The following is an 18,604-nucleotide window of genomic DNA, read 5'->3' on the forward strand; positions in this document are numbered from 1 at the left end:
CTTGAATTAATCTTTTGTCATATTCTCGGATAATTGTCAAAAGCAATCCGAGATTTGTTTTGTTTTAACTCTCAGTGTGATTGGTGTAGAAAACTTGTCCCATCCTCTCAACCAATGAGATGCAAAACCAGAATCAATAGGGTCATACATTACTCACATTTTCCCATGTTCTAAGTAATAATTTACTTTCTTCTGAAGGGCTGTTAGAGTCACTTTTGTTTGGTTGGTTTAGGTTTGTTTACAGACTCAATTGAGATCCATTATCATCTCTTCACATCTATTATATTTGTGTCAACCTATTACTTTTCATTTACTCCAGACAATTGACTCCCAATAACTTGAAAATTCCTGTATTTCAACCCCAGTAGGTGCTCTTGGATAAAAATTTTCAAACATTTCACTAGTGAGTAATCAGATCAACGTTAAAAAGCAACAAACTGTTGCACTTAAAGTACAAATCATCAATATTACAAGCACCGATTTCTCTGTTTTGACCCCCAATATCTCTGGAGGCCAAGGAAATTAATCTCACCAATTAAACTCTTAAGATCTTATTTCCAATTCTCCCTACTATCTGTTATTCATTTAATGCTTTTAAAGAACGGAAAAAGGTTTGGTAAACTTTCATCCTTAACTCCCTGAAGTGATAAATATTTTAAATGACACTTACTGACCAACTTAGCACACACTATCTGGCAAACAAGAGATGGGACTGGCAAAAAGTACTAGCTAGAGGGTATTTCTTTAATTATTCACTAAGAAATGAATGGCAGCCAGAAGGGAGAATCAAGAATCGACTCCAACTAGTTAAAAGGTTAACAGGAGACAGACAATTGCTGCTAACTTCTTTAAAGAAAACCAAGCATGGACATAAATTTGAAAACAACTCCCTAAAAAGATATCTTGCTGTGATTCCATGCTAGAGGTCATTGTTTATCTAACTCTGTAAGCTTTTCGCTTTCCTTCCATAGTTCCTCTGCTATTTTTTTATCTTTGGCCAAATCACTGCACTCAACCATTGCACAGTCCTTAAAATATTTTCCAGAAACATCCTTAAGCTCCTCTGCAACAGCACAGTAGATGGACGTCTGAGCTCCACTGTTTATTGTTTTAAAAAAGAGATATGACACAAACCAAAGGAGGGGTCTTATAATCCACATCTGAAGAATCCTAAAATTCCTTGTAATTTCAGTTCCAACAACCCCAGGATGAAGAGCATTCACAGTGACTCCTGATCCTAGACAAAGAAAAAGAACAACAATAATAAGACTCTTTTCAATCATATACTTCACAATATAATATACATGATAATGTTATCACCCATATAGAAGTTGCTGTGCCTTCATGGTCAGTGCACTGGACTCTAGGTCAAGAGGTCCTTGTTTGAGACCTGGCTGGGTAAATGTGTTATGTTCTTGAGCAAAACTCTTTGTTTTCAAAGTGCTTTTCTCCACCCAGGAGTATAAATGGGTACTGATGAATTGTCAGGGAAGCCTGATAAAATGCTGGAGGGAGTAACATTGTGATGGACTGGCATCCCAACCAGGGGGAGTAACGATACTCCTGAAGTTTGGATGTCTTGTATTCTGCAGCATACACCTTTATTGATATCTGACGGGCTATACCAGCAACTAAACTACTCTCCAGGGCCCAGTTGTTCAAAGGCTGATTAGCTCTAACCCAGGGTTAAATTTTAATCCAGCTTTCTTTATTTCTTTGTTCAAAAGTCTTTTTGGGAAAATTTTCACTATTCTTTTTAGAACATCCAATGATCAAATTGCAAGCAAAAAGATTTGAACTGAATTTTCTCTTAAAGTTTTCAGACCTGAAATCAAATTTCACACTAACCCTGGGTTACCTTAACCCAGCTTTGAACAACTGGGGCCAGATCTAGTTACAAGCTCGGCTTTTATAGGTACAGTTGAGGATCTAGAACGTTCTGTAACATTACAACAGATTCTATTTATATATTGATTCAGGGATGACTCAGCATGACACAGCTACTTCTAGAACATTCTTGAGGTCACTACAACTCCTTGTTTTTTATATTAAAGAAATTGGATAAGCATTGGCTGAGTGGTGGTCTGAAGGACAGTGACTTTTTAGGGCATTTGAGTACATGATACATGAAGTGTAATTATTTTTTGACACGTGATCTAGTTTGGAAATGGAAAAAGCATGTGGAGTGATTTGGTGTAATTTTGGAGTTTACTTTTCAAACTTTAAGTAACAATGTCAGCCATAGTAATAGTTAAATTACCTTTGATTCTCTTGCTCATCTCAATGGTGGAAAGAACTTGGCATAATTTGCTGTTATTGTAGGCTTTGATAGTTCCATAACCTTCCTTCTTTTGTGACAGGACTTTGCCAACATCAACTTGTGACACCTCAGCATGCTGCCTTGATGACACATTAATAATACGACTAGGAGAACTGGCTTTAAGTTTATCAAGGAGAAGATGTGACAACAAAAAATGACTAAGATAGTTAACTTGAATTGTGTTTTCAAGCCCATCAGCTGTTGTACAGTAGGGCCCAAAGTAACCAGCATTGTTTATCACGACATCCACCCTTTGTTCTTCTTCATTTATCTCTTCTGCAAATCTTCGTACTGACTTAAAACAAGACAAGTCTAATTTTTTCACTTCTATATTTCTATTTCCAGTGTTTTCAATGATTTCTGCAGCAGCATGTAATCCCTTTGTGATGTTTCTGCAGCCAATGATCACCCTCGCCTTTCTCCAAGCCAAGATTCTTGCTGTTTCTTTACCAATACCTGTGTTTCCTCCTGTTATCACCACAGTTTTTCCTAATGTTGTACAAAAAAAAAAGATTAATTCATTCCTTCAACCCTTTAAATCCCATGAGTGACCAAGACAGAATTTCTCCTTACAATATCAATACAATATCAACCAGATAAGTGATGAGAACAAAGAAAAATATCAATTTGGGGATAATCAGTTGATCCAATACTTAATTCTTTGAACTAACAAGAATTTTATGGTTGACTGTAAGGAGAAATAAGAAATTTGATCTGGGAGTTAAAGGGTTAAGAAGCAATCATGTTTTGAGTCATTTTTTGTGCTGTGAAAATTATTTCTAAATGTCAGGGGACCAAAATAAATTGTAACTTAGAAAAAGAAAATGAAGTTAAACCAAGAAGGAAGAGAGTTAGCTAATTAGATGAGGAGGATTAAAACAGATTGCCAGCAAGATTATAGAGATAAAAAAAACAAAATTTATGATATTTTTTCAACATTTTTTGGTTTCACGAAAATGTTTGTGTGAGTATGAACTTCATAATAGCTTGTCAATCTTTGTTAACAGCATAAACCCATGGCACCAACAAGAAAACCTCAATAATGGTTGGGTTTTTCAAATTCTTCAGGTTTGCCATAGCTTAAACAAGAAGGAAATACTTATGGTACCTGTCATCTTTGCTGAACTTGGACATGATGGCCCTTCAAAATGTATTTTAGTGAATGCTCCTACCACAACTATGCCAACAATACCAAAGAACAGAAGAAAAGCTCCATGTATCTCCAGTTTGGCTTGTTTGTACAGATCATGAACGTTAGCTTGATTGAAAGACAAGACACAAAATTATTGTATCATTAAAGAGTTTTACATGCCATAATACAAATGAATTATTGAGTGGATTGTCTGTACTCTTGGCATTCTTTAGCATGCTTCTGTTAACTAGAAGTTAGAGGAGGTAATAATAATAGTAATAATAATAATAACTTTATCTCAGTGTCAGTGTATTTTAGCAATGCTGTGCTAATTGGGGACACTGTAAATAAGGAAACAAATATCGTAAATGAACAGAAACTCGTTAAAAACCCCAACTGGTAGGAGGCAGACCAGTTGGCTATTTACAAAGCGTGCAGGAGTTGAATTCGGGGCCACTGAAGACAAATCCATCCAGTGGCAGGGAGGAGGACTTGAACCTGGGACCTCCAGCTTACAAGTGCAGCGCCCTAACCACTAGGCCACGCTCGCCTCCCTAAGTATGGATTTTGCACCATTTTGTTCCAAATGATGTATCTGTTGTTGTCTTCAATTTGGATAAGATGCCACTTATCAAGTTTACACTTGGAAATTCAAGTAAGCAATAGCAAAAAAGGTCACATTCACAAACAAATCCCTTAAATGACCCAGGATTTCTGGGAGTTAGCTCAGGTGTCATTTGATGATTTCTTCCCCATTCTGCTACACTGTAGTACACTGTGAGTAGTGTATTACATTACATAGCATTACTATTGTAAGGACATTTCCTATTACTCAATCATCTTGTAAAACTACTTTCCTAAGTAAACATAACATAACTAATTACAAGCATAGCACAGTAAATGTACTATATTGATACTGAATAAAAGACAGTTGAATCAGAGCAGTGAGAGGGATCACTTGACCTATGAATACTCTCTATATAAACACCATAAAACCAGCAAACTGTCTAAACTAAAGTCATTTCTGTTAATTCTCTTGAGATCTGTCAAACAATGAAGTAATAGTTTATCAATAACCTAAAGATTTCAAAAAAGGGAGATGGCTGAGTCTTTCAATGTTTAAAATGTTCACTGCTCTTGACCCTGTATTTAGTGTGAACTCAGTTCTACAGGTTCCCATGACATATATCACAAGAAAACTCAGCCGCTTCAGGTCAAAAACTGATTTTTTGTGTATTTCATATTTGAGAATCAACCAGGAGATCCTCTACAAAAAGGGAAATTTTAACAAAAATGAAACATTAACCCAGTAGTTGTTGTTATGATTGACATTCAAAATGTAACAGTGGTTGTACCTTGGGCACACAGGCCACAAGTTGATCGACAGTGCTTTGACATCCACTTGACATTTTTCTTGCATTCTCCTTTGGATGCCCAGTGGCCACATCTTGGATGATGATCCTCACAAGGTGAGGCTCCTTAATATGAAAGAACATCGTGTACATTAACATGATTTAGTACCAGCAAAGGGGAAGTACATCTTACTGATTTTTACGACATTATACAACTCAGAAACTTAATTCTGTGTTCTCCTACAGTTACTTACACTTAATGATCTATAAAACTAACATGTAACTTTGAGCAAAAAACAATTATTTAAATGGCGAAAGGGAGAAACTTTGGTCCAACCATTAGCTTAATTAACAATTCCTGTGATTAAGAATGCAATTCATTTAACAACCATCGAATGAATTTGTCATAAAAACACTTCTACTGTATTCATCTACAATATTTTTCTGAACAGGAAAAGAAATTTGAGCATTTCAAACACCCTTGACAATTAAGAATCTCATGGCTGATAATTTTAAAAATATTTAGAAAAAATGCAAAGTAAGTTAGTGCTGTGGGTATATTCCTAACCTGAAGTCACATGTAAAAATTAAAGGCGGTGGCATTGAAAGTGTTGAAAGGATTATTGAAGATGAATATCCTTGTGCACTGTATATGTTACTCATAAATTATTAACAAATACTGGTGAGGATTCAGAGCCTCTTGAAATTTCTAGCCTAGATTAATGTATCAATGTATTGAAAGTCTTCACTTAAATTAAGCTTACCATTCCATGACTTAAGTTTAATAGAATATATTCAGGTTTTCTTACTTTCCTAACTAAATCGTCTGTATTACGAAATTCCCGTGAATCAGCTGTCATTAAAATAATAACAGCTGCTGGCTACGGTATTAGTATACTAAAAAATTACAGATTGGAAACGCATACAAGAATCGATCTGCTACAAAAATACACCAACTAATCTTCTTCACAAAAATTAGCCAGATTTTAGTTAAAAATTGACAAAGTCACAAATAAATTTACGAGAAATATTCAGAGTCGAAACAATGCTAAGTATGGCGACAGCATTTCTTGTATGTCAGATCGCGTACAAACAAAAGTCTTAACTACGCAATATATGGATAACACTCACCAGATGCATATGATAAGATTTCTGAGAGGTAACATGAAAGAAATATCACGAAGACTACCTTCCCTCTTTGAGCCATAATGCAGAAAGCTTCCGACAACAATAATCCAGGCGTTCGAGAAAATGAGGGGGGAATGGAGACTAAATCTTCCAGCTGACCTGCTGATTATAGCGCTTGAACCTGACTGAGGTTGAAGTGATAGTGCCTAGCGACCTTATTTTTTCCTCTCAGGATTCCTTGGAACTCGCGCGATCCAGCGTGGAGAAGCTAAAATAATGGCTTTCGTCCGAAAACTTTCAAATAATCAAATTTGAATGACTCCTTGTTTCCCTTGTTCGATCATTTCTTCTTTCCAAGCCAACACAAAAATGTTTGATGTGTACCAACAAAAAAATACTATACAACTGCTTGTTTAGCATATCTATGTCCCATAGACATGCCGTTTAGGTGTAAAAATATACTTTACCTTTAAGTCACCTCTGCGGCGGTCTCTTAAGCATCCCGTGAAACCTAAATTGAGCGTTACTTGACATCCTAGCAAATGTTTCGAAGTTGCAGGAAACACTGTCAATTCGCGAGGTTACACCCTACCTACACTACAGGTGCATATTTGGCGAGTGAGATGTAAATAGCCTAAATTTTGTGAGGGGAGTTTTTTTTCAATATTTGAGGGGCAATTTCCCCAAGTTGCATGGTTTTTCTTTTTCTTATTTTCATCTTTTTTTTTTTTGTTCTTTTTTTGAAGGTTTTGGGAAAGAATTTGGTTCGGTTTTAGAGAGGGTAGAAATATGTCAACAAACAATTCCATGCAATCTATGCTATGACTAAAATGGTTTTGACATTTATCTAAATGTCATGATGAAATAGTGAGTAAAACCTGACGTTTTTCAAATCAACCTCTCTTGTTTGCTTGTTGTACATCATTTATTTTGTGCTTGAAAAGACAGCCGTCCTGCCCCTGCTTGAAGTATAGTGATCTGAGATGTGGAAATAAACAGGAGTATCTTTGGTATTGACTGATTCCCCGACCTCCTTTAAATGTACCCATGCATACAACCCAGTGAGCTTATGACGAATGGAGATGGAAAATATTTAACAGTTATTATGTTCTAAAAGATCTACGGGCTGTTTGCCGAAGTGGAGCTACTGATAACCAGTATAACTAACCAAAACCTATGTTTTTAAGTGTTCATAGTGCACTGACTAATGAAAATGTACTCAAAAAAAGTAATGTCATACTGGTTCAAGGAGGGATTCGGTTTAATTTTGTTGAATATAATAGAAAGAGTCAAACGATCAATCGGTGGCTTTACGGAACGTTACAGCGAAATTTTGAGTCAGTCTTTCTGATGATTAACTTCAGTTTTCTAAGGAACTTTTTTTCCAGCATTGAGCTTCAAAACACGGTGATATGCGTGTTTACGGTATTTCATTCCTTTCCCCTCGGCGTCGGTAGAGTGTCGGGGGTGTGTCGGCCGACACGTTGGTCGATGCGTTAGTAGGATCGGATTCGTGATCTCATTAAAAAATATATACATATTTATATCCTACTAATTTTTTGTTTTAAGTTCCACACAAAAAGCACAATAAGAAATTTGGATTTAAATTCAACATCCATTTATATCTCCTGCTACTCTTCAAGCTGTCAAACCAACACAATATTCCTCTTAAAAAGTGAATAACATGAAAAAAGGCATCCTTTATTATAACTATGCCACTATCTAGCCACTATTTTCAAAAATACAAAACCTGAATATGATATATGTAAGCTAAACATCAAATAATACTGCCAAACCAAAGTCTGAAATAACATGTGACACCACTGAGTAGAGGGCACGCTATCCAGGCCACAACTGGTGCTAAAATGGATATAACAACTTTCTACTACGATGACATGATCAATGCTCCTAACAGAACTTTGCCAAGGTTGTATAACATAAGTTTATGTAAAATATATGGTAATAACCTTACATAGCTCTATGTCTAGTAATTGTAAGCCTTAAGTAATCAAGTTTATTCCTTCTGACTGATTAATATGCATGCAATGCCTATCACAGCTACTTGAGGGACAATGCATTGAACTTGAGTGAGGAGAAGCAATACACATGAAATAAGAGACATGAAAGAAAAACCATGTCACTTAGTAACAGCTTGTAAGCAAGCTCTGATTGGCACTGGAAAACAAGCAAAGGTTCTCTTCTACTTGAAAATGTACATGCATGACTACAATATCTAATATTTCCAGCTTTCTCCAGTGATCCTCTCACTAACATCCCACAACTTCTTTGCCAAACCAGGATCTTTTGCCAGTTTATTGCCTTCTCTGACTTTACAATCACTGAAGTAAAGGCCTGAGACACCTTCCAGCTCTTCAGCCACTGAACAGTAGATTGATGTCTGTGCTCCTTGCTTACAATCTTTCAAGAACAAATATGCAATCAGGGTTACAAATGGTTTCAGGAATGGATTCTCCAGAAACTTGTAGTTGCGCCAAATGTCCGAATTGACACCACCAGGATGAAGAGCATACACTGTCACTCCAGTTCCTAAAACAAAGGAAGAAGAATCATCAATATAAGAGCCATCTTGATACCTCATTATAATCCTTAACGTCAGTTGAAAAAAAATTTAATTTAGTTCGCCCAATAGTGATCCTAATGTAACTTGCTTAAGTAACACCATTCTAATCTATTCAATTTTCTTCTGATACTTCAAGTGGAACCTTTAAATAGACTTTAAATTATAATTTATAGAGTTTCACAATTTTCATTCAAATCATAATCAAGGTATGACATCACTTTGATTAAAATGTACCACAATATACTTCACCACAAATGAGCTTGTGTTTGTTTTACCTTTCTTACTACCACATGTTTTCAAATTTGCCAAAAGTTGCTCTGTATTTGCTGGTTTTTGAAAATGTAGCACATGAGAGTTAAACAGCCCATAACATACTGAATTTCAAAGCCATCCAGGTCTTTACAACAGGAAAGGATTTTTGGCTTCCTCTAAGCCAAGAAAAATGAAAAGCTTACTAGGTCAGCAGATACCAAGTTGAACATCATTATTAGTGAAGAAATCCACAATTTCAACTTCTAGACAGATTGAATCCAAGGTCCAATCTGCTAATATTCATTATAATTGTTCTCAAGTCCAAAACCAAGACCAAATCCTCTGATAACCAAACCGTCTGGAAAAGGACCATCCTAGGTTGCAATATAATTGGACCTGGTTGTCTTGAGCACCCAAACATTAATTTTTACTCACCCTCCAGTCTTCGGCTTAGTTCCTTTGTGAACACCACTTGGGCCAACTTTGATTGAGCATAACGTCCAAATCCTTTATCAAACTTCTCCTTAGAAAGTTTAAAATCTTCAAGCTGGAGAGTAGCAATCTTTTGTTCATGTGCCAAGGATGAAACATTTACAATGCGACTTGGTGCTGATTTCTTCATTTTGTCCAACAGAAGTAGGGTCAGAAGAAAATGGCTGAGGTAGTTTACTTGGAAAACACTTTCATAACCATCTTTAGTCAGCCTGTAAGGGGCACCAAGTCCAATCCCTATGAAATGATATTTTATGGAGAATTAACTTCAACTTTAACCCTTTACACTCAAATATCACTGTGCATATTCTCCATACTATTCTCTATACATTTCTTATGGCACCAACGGGGAGAATTTGTTTAACAATCAAGGCTTTTCAAGTTGGCAATCTTTTCATTTGTTCTCATGATTCTAGAAATAGAAATTAGATGCTAGCCATACACACTTAGGGGTGAATGGGTTAGAGATCTGTAACATTTATAATTCCTTTTTGAACAAAGTTTTTGTGTTTTTGTCTTCATATTGTAATTTTAGATAAAAGACTATTGGTTAAAGCTTTAAAGTCTCTCAGCCTGTTTTCTTAATTACTCACCTGCATTGTTCACAAGAATGTCTAATCTTTCCTCTGTTTCACTGATGAGCTTAGCAAAGGCTCTCACAGACTCAAAGGAATTCAGATCTAAAATTCTAACAAGGACTTTATCACTTCCAGTCTCAGCAATAATGTCCTTTGCTGCATCTGTGGCTCTCTGTTCATCTCGGCAAGCCAAAATGACCTTAGCACCCCTCCTGGCAAGGTCTGAAGCAGTCTCCTTCCCTATTCCAGTGTTTGCCCCAGTTACAATAACAGTCTTACCTAAACAAAGGCAGTGTTAGCATAAAATTGAGTGTCCGCACAAAGAAACATATCGCCAAGCTCATTTATTGCCACCAGTCATCAAAATGCCATGATATGAACTTGTCATTTTGACCACTTATCGACTTTGAAACTGTATAACTCCATTCAGCCAGAGACAAAAGAAAAAAAATTCCTGTGACACTTTAGATGAAATACTTTTACATAGCAACACATATTTATAAAGCCTTTACTATACATGCACTCAATCACAGAAGAATGCTACCACTAGTGGATTTTTTTCTTTTACCTAATAACTTAGATTAACTAACATGCTTTATAACCAAAGTATAGCTTATAGGTACATCATAATGTGTTGGGGTGTGGTGGGGGCATTCCCCATACCCAAAATCAAACCTAGCAAGATGCACTTGATTTACAAATGAATCCAATACCTTTTTTATCTGCATGTCGATTTTAAAACTTAGAATTGGTAAAATTTACAGAAAATTCAGCTCAGATAATATATTTTGGTTAAGTTCTCTTTCTCTGATGTTCATTTTCAGCTGAAGTTCAGAATTCAAAATAATTTATCTTCTCCCATGGTGTCTTTTGAAAATCATAACTAATCAAGAGCAAAATGGTTAAAATCTACATCTCTCTTATGACCAAAACAGCTCGAAAACTATACCTTTCAGGGCGAGATATACTCAAATCGCCTTTGTGGGGATTAGTAATTAAACCTCCACCCCAAAAGGCCATCATAAGGGCTAGGCAAATTATAAATTTTTTTTCACAATGCACTCATACCATCTAATCTTGCCTTGCTCCTGCACACTCCTCCACCAAAATACCACTTAATGATCACCGCCAGACAAATTGTTGACGCTGTGACAACTAACAGCCTTGTTGCAATACATTTGGAGTTAAGAAGCTCGCCTTCTGTGATTCAAAAAACATAGTTAACGCTCATTGTCATTGGCTTTGCACCGTACACAAATTCTCACACGTTAGATAGTAACAGAAAGAAATTCCACTTTATGATAAAATTAGAGATCATTCGATTTTTCCCTTTTCTGCTGTTAAGCTAATTAATAAAGATCGAGGTCAAGAAGTTTTCACTTGACCGACCCCAAACCGAGAGTTTGCTAAGGAAAATCAGAGACTGACTCAGCGAATCAAAATATGTGACAAAAAAACGCTATCACGTTAGCCATCAGTTTCTTTTAGCAGACAATTCACATGCAGATAAAATCCGCGTTAGAGGGGACACCTTGAGTCAGAGGGAACCTCTTTACAGCGAACACGCGCAAGCATTAGGCAACACGAAAGCCTAAAATGCGTTAGTCACGCTATGCTCGAGAGGGACTCTTATTGTTTTGGGCTTGGTTTAAAAAATAATTGTAGTAAGATTCATTTGAGAACAAACCTTTGTTTGTCTTTTCACCGTAGGCTACCTCAAAACAACGAGAGAGCGAAAGAAACATAGCACACACCAAAAACACCGCCATAGTTTGATTACTCACCACGTTGCGCGCGCGACGTCCGCGCCGATCAAAGCAAACGATGGGCTCTGGGGACAATAGTGATCACATCTTACAAAGTTTCCTCCGTAATCTCGAGAATTTTTTGGCCGAAATCGAGATAAGCTGGTGCTTCCATGACACAATTTCTTTGGTGCCCTTGTTTTTAACAACTCTCGCTAAGTTCACCAGAAGCAGGTGGGTGGGGGGGAGGGGAGGGGGGACACTCCTTTATTTTACATGAAAGGGGTTTGTGCTTCCAAATAGCGTAATTTTTCCTGGCTTTCCAAAATAAAAAGGGATTACAACTCCACCATCAAATGTCTTGAATAGTGAATGTCAACACACAAGAAAGCTTGAATGGTGTGTGGATATTTATGGTGGACAGCCTCAATGTTGTCTGTCAATTCTACATATTGTTTTAAGTATTATATGTGGCTCCATTGGGTGGATTTGCCACAATCAAAGATATTGTTTTGGTTAAACTGGGAAGTGAGCTGGATCTCACAATGGGTCAGAGCGCCAATTAAGCCTTAGCACAAACTTTCCTTATTCCCATTTCCTCTCCTTTTTTTCTGCCTCCCCCTAGGGTGGATAACAACACCTCAAGCAAACTGGTGGTCATGATCCATATATATTTTGGCTTTTTCATAATACCACAAGTTAGTAAAGCAGTAATAATTCACAGGTTATGGGTCTTTAGTCTTTGTCAGGGTAAACAAATGTATTACCAAGCATCTTAATGATAAAGACATCCATAAATTCTTATCATCCTCAAAAATTAACTTTTCATCATAGACTACCCAGGGCTAGAACAATTCAAAACTCTTACATGTACACTACACCCAAGGTTTCAAGAACTGTACCAAGAAATGTACCAATAAATAGCTACAAAGATGTTCATCTTCATCTTATTCTTTCCAGCTTTCTCCAGTGATCCTCTCACTGACATCCCACAACTTCTTTGCCAAACCAGGATCTTTTGCCAGTTTATTGCCTTCTCTGACTTTACAATCGCTGTAGTAAAGGCCAGAGACACCTTCCAGCTCTTCTGCCACTGAACAGAAGATGGTTGTCTGTGCTCCTTGCTTGCAATCTTTCATGAACAGAAATGTAATAATCATTACAAATGGTTTAAGGAACGGGTTCTCCAGAATAGGTAATAGTAAAAACCAACAACAAAACAAGGTCACGCGGACAAGCCTTCAAGGTCAAGTTATCTGTCACGCTGGGAAGGACGATCGTCAGTTTTTTGAAAATTGATGTTAAATTCGACTCTTCTTAAGTACCATTTGATTGAGAACAAACCTTTGTCTATGTTTTCACTTAAGGTCACCAACACACAGCAAGAGAGCCAAAGGAAAACAACCGCTACCAGTAACTTGGCCGCCATTCTCGTTTTAACACTAGCTCTTGTGATAAACGTGACCACTCACAGGCGTCCCAAGCTCCAGCTGTAAAATGATCATCTTGTGCAAAAAGAGTCATGGGAAAAAATAATAGAATGGAAATATATACGACTGCCCTTAGGAATAGAAAAACAGTCAAATTCTCAATAAAAATACCTCACCTTACTTTCAAAGAGCATTACTTGTTTTGTTACCGCTTACTTTGTTGCAACGAGGTCGTTTCAGTGAGTTATCCATTTCTAGGGTTACAACCCCTGAGGGAAGGACAAGGCTGCACACCGGCCGATCCGAGCACAGGCGGTCCAAGCTCCAGCTGTGAGATAAAGAACAGATAGAGAAGCCATTTTAGTGAGTTATCCATTTTAGGTTTACTACGTACATATAAAAAGCTTCAGGGCTTTTCTTATGTACGTAGTAATCCTAGTTAGAGATGGATAACTCACTAAAATGGGTTCATTTCAACAAAGTAAGCAGTCAGATAACAAGCGATACGCTGTGGAAGTAAGGTGAGGTATTTTTATTGAGAATTTGAATTATTATTTTTAATTTGTTAGAGCAGTCGTAAATATTCCCATACAAACTCTTGTAATATTTCGCCATGACTGTTATTTCGCATGATAATCTCACAGCTGGCGCTTGGGTTACCTGTGATCCGAGAAGCAAAAAATCCAATCTTAAAATGACCAGGCGGCCTCAAATCTAGCAAATCAGAATTCAAGCACATTTACTTTAGTCTCATTTCGATTCACTAACAACTCTATCCTCCCCATGAAACCGACGCTAACCCGCAGTTTGCTTTCAAAATGTCCCAGTTTTGACGTTTCTAACGACTCGCGTGCACGACCGTCAAAGTCAGCTCGGTAACCCTGACCTGCAGACCTGATTTCTTCCACTCTACCCCTCTTGTTTACCTAGAAAAGGTGGGAGAGGGGGGAGGGGCAAAGGTGAGTTTATAATTTAACTTTTTAGCATCTTGATTTGGGATATCTTTGTAGGCTCAAAGTCTAGAGTAGGGTTCATATTCCTTGGGAAATAACTTAGCTGACCTCCTGTGTTGAGGCCTCCATGCTGTGCCTGGCGAGCTGCTGACTGACACTTGGTTATCATATGATCACAAGGTTTTATCCATTCAATCATTTCAGTTGTTTTTTTTAACCCTCTCTTCCACTCCAGGGACTCTCCTCATTAAAGATGCCCAAACAGATTCCCTTTTGTTTGGTAGAGCGCTGCACCAGTATCACAGAGGTCATGGGTTCAAATCCTGTACAGGTCTGAAAATTTTTTTCAGGTCTTATTTCAACTACTAGTTTAGTAGTGTTCTTAGCTGCAAGGATCTCTTATATTTGTTTCTTCACCGCAGTGCAAATGTATGAATTTCATATATCTAAAATCATTAAACTTGTAAGTGTTATCAATGGGCTGGTGTGTGTAGTACTGGCACATTTTTGAAGTCATTTTCTCAATACACTCTTTGGAGAATACTAGATGTCATTCTACCAGATCTCTATGCTACAGCCTACAACAGCTCTATAACTTTGGTCATGTCATGCTGCACCAGTTTGGAGGGCCTAAGCTGTAACACAGTACCAGGACTTCCCCTCTTGATAGAGAGTCATTTTTGCTAACTCATGGAATGATTTGCTAAACTTTATAAGGCCATCAAACTACCTCTTAGCTCTCATAAAACATTATGGCCTAGTTCCTTTAATTGATGATATTACAGTTCACGTGTCTTAAAAGGCTATGCAGTTGTACTAAGCTACAAAGACAAGTTAAGTTAACTAAGAAAATATTTCACTAAAGTTTAATCTTTCCAGCTTTCTCCAGTGATTCTCTCACTAACATCCCACAACTTCTTGGCCAAACCAGGATCTTTAGCCAGTTTGTTAACCTCTTTGACTTTACAATCACTGTAGTAAAGGCCTGAGACACCCTCCAGCTCTTCTGCCACTGAACAGTAGATGCTAGTCTGTGCTCCTTGCTTGCAGTCTTTGAAGAACAGAAACATCACTAGCATTACAAATGGTCGTATATAAGGTTTCTTCAAAACTTCCAAGTTTCGCCAAATGTCTGAACTGACAACACCAGGATGAAGAGCATAAACTGTCACTCCAGTTCCTAGGGGGAGGCAAAAAAACAATTTAAAAGAGCCCATTTACCAGAGCTAATAAACAACAATAAATTCCTAGACTCTCAGTGACATCTGTTAATTGAAATATAATATATTTCCACAAAGTAAATTTCAAGTTGTAGAAAAGGAAAAGTTTGATAACAAGACATTACAATCGCACATGTGATAACAACAACCTATTTCTGTGGTATGATTGGTGATCTGTACTCCAGAACATGTAACTCACCTTCCAGTCTTCGACTCAGTTCCTTTGTGAACACCACCTGGGCCAACTTTGATTGAGCATAACGTTGAAATGCATCACACTTTTCCTCAGACAATTTAAAATCCTCAAGCTGGAGTTCAGCATTCCTTCCTTCATGTGCCTGGGATGAGACATTTACAATGCGACTTGGTGCTGATTTCTTCATTTTGTCCAACAGAAGTAGAGTCAGAAGAAAATGACTGAGATAGTTTACTTGGAATACACTTTCATATCCATCTTCAGTCAACCTGTAATACTCCCCAAGTCCTGCATTGTTTACCAGTATGTCCAGTCTTTCTTCAGTTTCATTGATGAGCTTGGCAAAGGCTCTCACAGACTCAAAGGAAGACAGGTCAACAATTCTAACATGGACTTTGTCACTTCCAGTCTCTGCAATAATGTCCTTTGCTGCATCTGTGGCTCTCTGTTCATCTCGGCAAGCCAAAATGACTTTAGCACCCCTCCTGGCAAGGTCTGAAGCAGTCTCCTTCCCTATTCCAGTGTTTGCCCCTGTTACAATAACAGTCTTACCTACAAGAAAATGGCAAAGTCAGCAAAACCTTGGTACAAATTTGTAACTGATCTCTGTGCAGAGGTATACAGATTACATCAAGCAGTGACAGATATTTTATTTATTTTTGTTGTCAGTCTTGCTGAAAGGCAGCATTTTAAATAAACATAAATTGTTGTCATATGTAAATTAAACTGTGGTATCCATCCTGAGGACTAGCTGTCTTGCACTGAGATTAATTTTATATTCATCAAAGTATAACAGAGATAGGATGAACTTGAGCTTAACCCAAGCTGTCAAAAAGCCACGGCAACTGAATGTTCACACATCACTGTTTTACAACAGCTATAAAATAATGATTCTGTGTGCCAAGTTTCATGGGTCAGTAACCATTGTTAGCTCAAGTCTGATCCTGTATAAATTTCATCTGCAACACAGACATGTTGGCCAAGTAAATTTCTCACACTAGGCACAGTGGTATCAGGTTAACTCTCCACTTTGAAAAATTTGCTACCTGTGGCAAATTGACTCAAGCGTTATGTGCAGTGTCTCAAATATGGAACTTTAACTGTTAAATGTTAAACTTACATCATGTGAAAGCTTACATCTTTTATTTTATCATTTTTTGGTTTCAATGATGGAAAAATTAAAAGTTCACACAAACAGGGTGAAATCCAAAGAAAGAGCCTTTAATGTCAACAACTCACTTCACCACAAGTGGCAAGTTTACTACAGCTGGTGGTGGTGAGTTTGTTGTGGTGGTGAGTTGATTGTAAACCTGCTTAGTGTATGTTTTAATCTTGATTAACTCTGCTGAAATGCAGTCTTACCATCTAATCTTGCCTTACTCTTGCACACTCCTCCACCAAAATGCCACTTAATGAGTCCCACCAGACAAACTGTAACTGCTGTGAAAGCTGCCAGTTTTGTAGCAGTACTTTGGAAAATCAATGTATCTCCTTGGTGTGATCAAAGAAAAGAACGATTGTAAGAAAAATGACATTTCATTACACTTCGATAAAATACTCATAATAGCAGAGCTCACAGAGCACAGTCCCATAATTATACAAAATAGTAGTAGCCCACCAAGCCAGAAAAATTTGGATGTATGACCATACAACCGACCATACAAGGTGCTACTTTTAGCATACACGGCCAACTGTACCACGGGCACTATCTTATAATCAGTCCTCTACACAGACACAGAGAAGTTGCAAATGAAAACCATTAATATTACCATAGTAGGGGCTTTAGTTTTGTTGAAGAGACATGCAGGTAAAAAAAAATACGAGCTCCGCTTTTAGGCTTGCCTAAATCTATATATTAATAATAGTAATAATAATAATATTTAATATTTATATTGTACATTTTCTACAAAAAATAATCAAATGCACTCTTAAGACAACATAAAAACCTTTTGAATTCTAAAATACTTTAAGATGCAAACATATAAATTATGTGTTGTGTTTCAATTTTTTCCATATTTTTTTTATTTCAAAACCAGATAAACTTTGATTGGAAAATTTTCAACTCAAAGAAAAATTTGCATCAAAGCAAAGACAAACATTGTGATCCAAATAATTTTTACTCGCCCACTCTTTCTTATAAAGTGCAATTGCATCCATGTTTGAGTTATTATTGTTAAACCTCGAACTAAGTAGGGGTGGGTGGATGCAAAAAACTTGCCCCAGAAAAAACAATGTGTCGTAAGTCAGCATTTTCGCAACGCTCAGTTGTAAAGTAGGCATTTTCAGATGTCTCCAGATGAACGAAAGTTTTTTGAAAAGCTATTTTTCACTGGAGAATTATCTGGATTAGAGTGAAACATAGACCCAGTCCAAAGAGTATTGGTTACTCCTGAAAAATTAAGATCTACCCAATTCACAAATACAACGTAACCCCATCCAATGTCGTCTAATTGAGCTTCAGGTATCTGTGTTTTAATTGGCCCTCGATGTATCCGAAAGAAATAAACTCTCAGAACATAACAAAATGTTTCTGTCTCCTAATAACGAAAACAGCTACCAACGGATGCCACTCGTCGCGCCGTTTTCAGCTGTTATAAGTTGGAAACTTGCAGGGACTCCTGAAATAATTGAAGTACATTTGTGAATAACAGACATAAATACAAACCTTTCATGGTCTCTTCACCTAAAGATACCTTTAAAAAGCTGGAGAAAAGGAGGGCTACAGCACTAACCGACAGCTTCTCTATTTCCGTTTCATACCATGACAGCAGGGATAACCGAAACGGACTGGTAATAGATTAGTCTCCGGTCTCTCTTTATCTGCGCGGTTTAACGCACAACAAAGGTAAAGGTGTCAGGGCGTCTTAACGTTAAGAAGCTCGCGATTGTTTATTCGACTGGCCATTGTTTGATTTTAAGTTGGTACAAATTTATTTCTCTCTCCAACCTTCCTCTGCTGTAAAATTCAAAGATGGCAGCTATAACCAAGCGCTCGCCTGCTCTGCAGGCTGGAACATTTGTTACTTAAGGGTTCAAGGAATTGAACGCACAAGAGTTTTACCCATATGATTAAAAGCGTATAATTGATTAAATCCTCACAAAAATCATTTGATTGTTCCTGTCAGTCAATAGTTGACCGCAATAACTCTGATCTAATCAATTAGTTGTTTGATTCCTACAACTACACTTTGGACCGGAAAGATGTGGTGATTCTGTACTCCGTAA

At 37.2% G+C, this 18,604-nt stretch overlaps 3 protein-coding genes across 3 annotated transcripts; all 3 read right to left on the reverse strand.

The window, feature by feature from the left end:
• Positions 1-559: 559 nt before the first annotated feature.
• On the reverse strand, positions 560-6,037 carry LOC131792107 (retinol dehydrogenase 12-like). The gene is made up of 5 exons (XM_059109479.2): positions 5,936-6,037; positions 4,808-4,930; positions 3,429-3,578; positions 2,261-2,809; positions 560-1,237 (listed from the first exon to the last, which is right to left on the reverse strand). The coding sequence occupies exons 1-5, from the start codon at positions 6,009-6,011 to the stop codon at positions 927-929; spliced, it is 1,209 nt and encodes a 402-aa protein (XP_058965462.2). The 5' UTR covers positions 6,012-6,037; the 3' UTR covers positions 560-926.
• Positions 6,038-7,612: 1,575 nt separating this feature from the next.
• LOC131792069 (retinol dehydrogenase 12-like) lies at positions 7,613-11,628 on the reverse strand. Its single transcript, XM_059109434.2, has 5 exons — positions 11,523-11,628; positions 10,904-11,035; positions 9,851-10,114; positions 9,201-9,494; positions 7,613-8,479 (listed from the first exon to the last, which is right to left on the reverse strand). Exons 1-5 carry the CDS (start codon positions 11,602-11,604, stop codon positions 8,166-8,168), a joined length of 1,086 nt encoding a protein of 361 aa, XP_058965417.2. The 5' UTR covers positions 11,605-11,628; the 3' UTR covers positions 7,613-8,165.
• Positions 11,629-14,701: 3,073 nt separating this feature from the next.
• LOC131792102 (retinol dehydrogenase 12-like) lies at positions 14,702-18,152 on the reverse strand. Its single transcript, XM_059109472.2, has 4 exons — positions 18,045-18,152; positions 16,742-16,870; positions 15,383-15,931; positions 14,702-15,143 (listed from the first exon to the last, which is right to left on the reverse strand). Exons 1-4 carry the CDS (start codon positions 18,049-18,051, stop codon positions 14,830-14,832), a joined length of 999 nt encoding a protein of 332 aa, XP_058965455.1. The 5' UTR covers positions 18,052-18,152; the 3' UTR covers positions 14,702-14,829.
• Positions 18,153-18,604: the final 452 nt, after the last annotated feature.

Source organism: Pocillopora verrucosa, chromosome 7 (assembly GCF_036669915.1).
Source record: "Pocillopora verrucosa isolate sample1 chromosome 7, ASM3666991v2, whole genome shotgun sequence".
NCBI classification, from domain to species: Eukaryota; Metazoa; Cnidaria; class Anthozoa; order Scleractinia; family Pocilloporidae; genus Pocillopora; species Pocillopora verrucosa.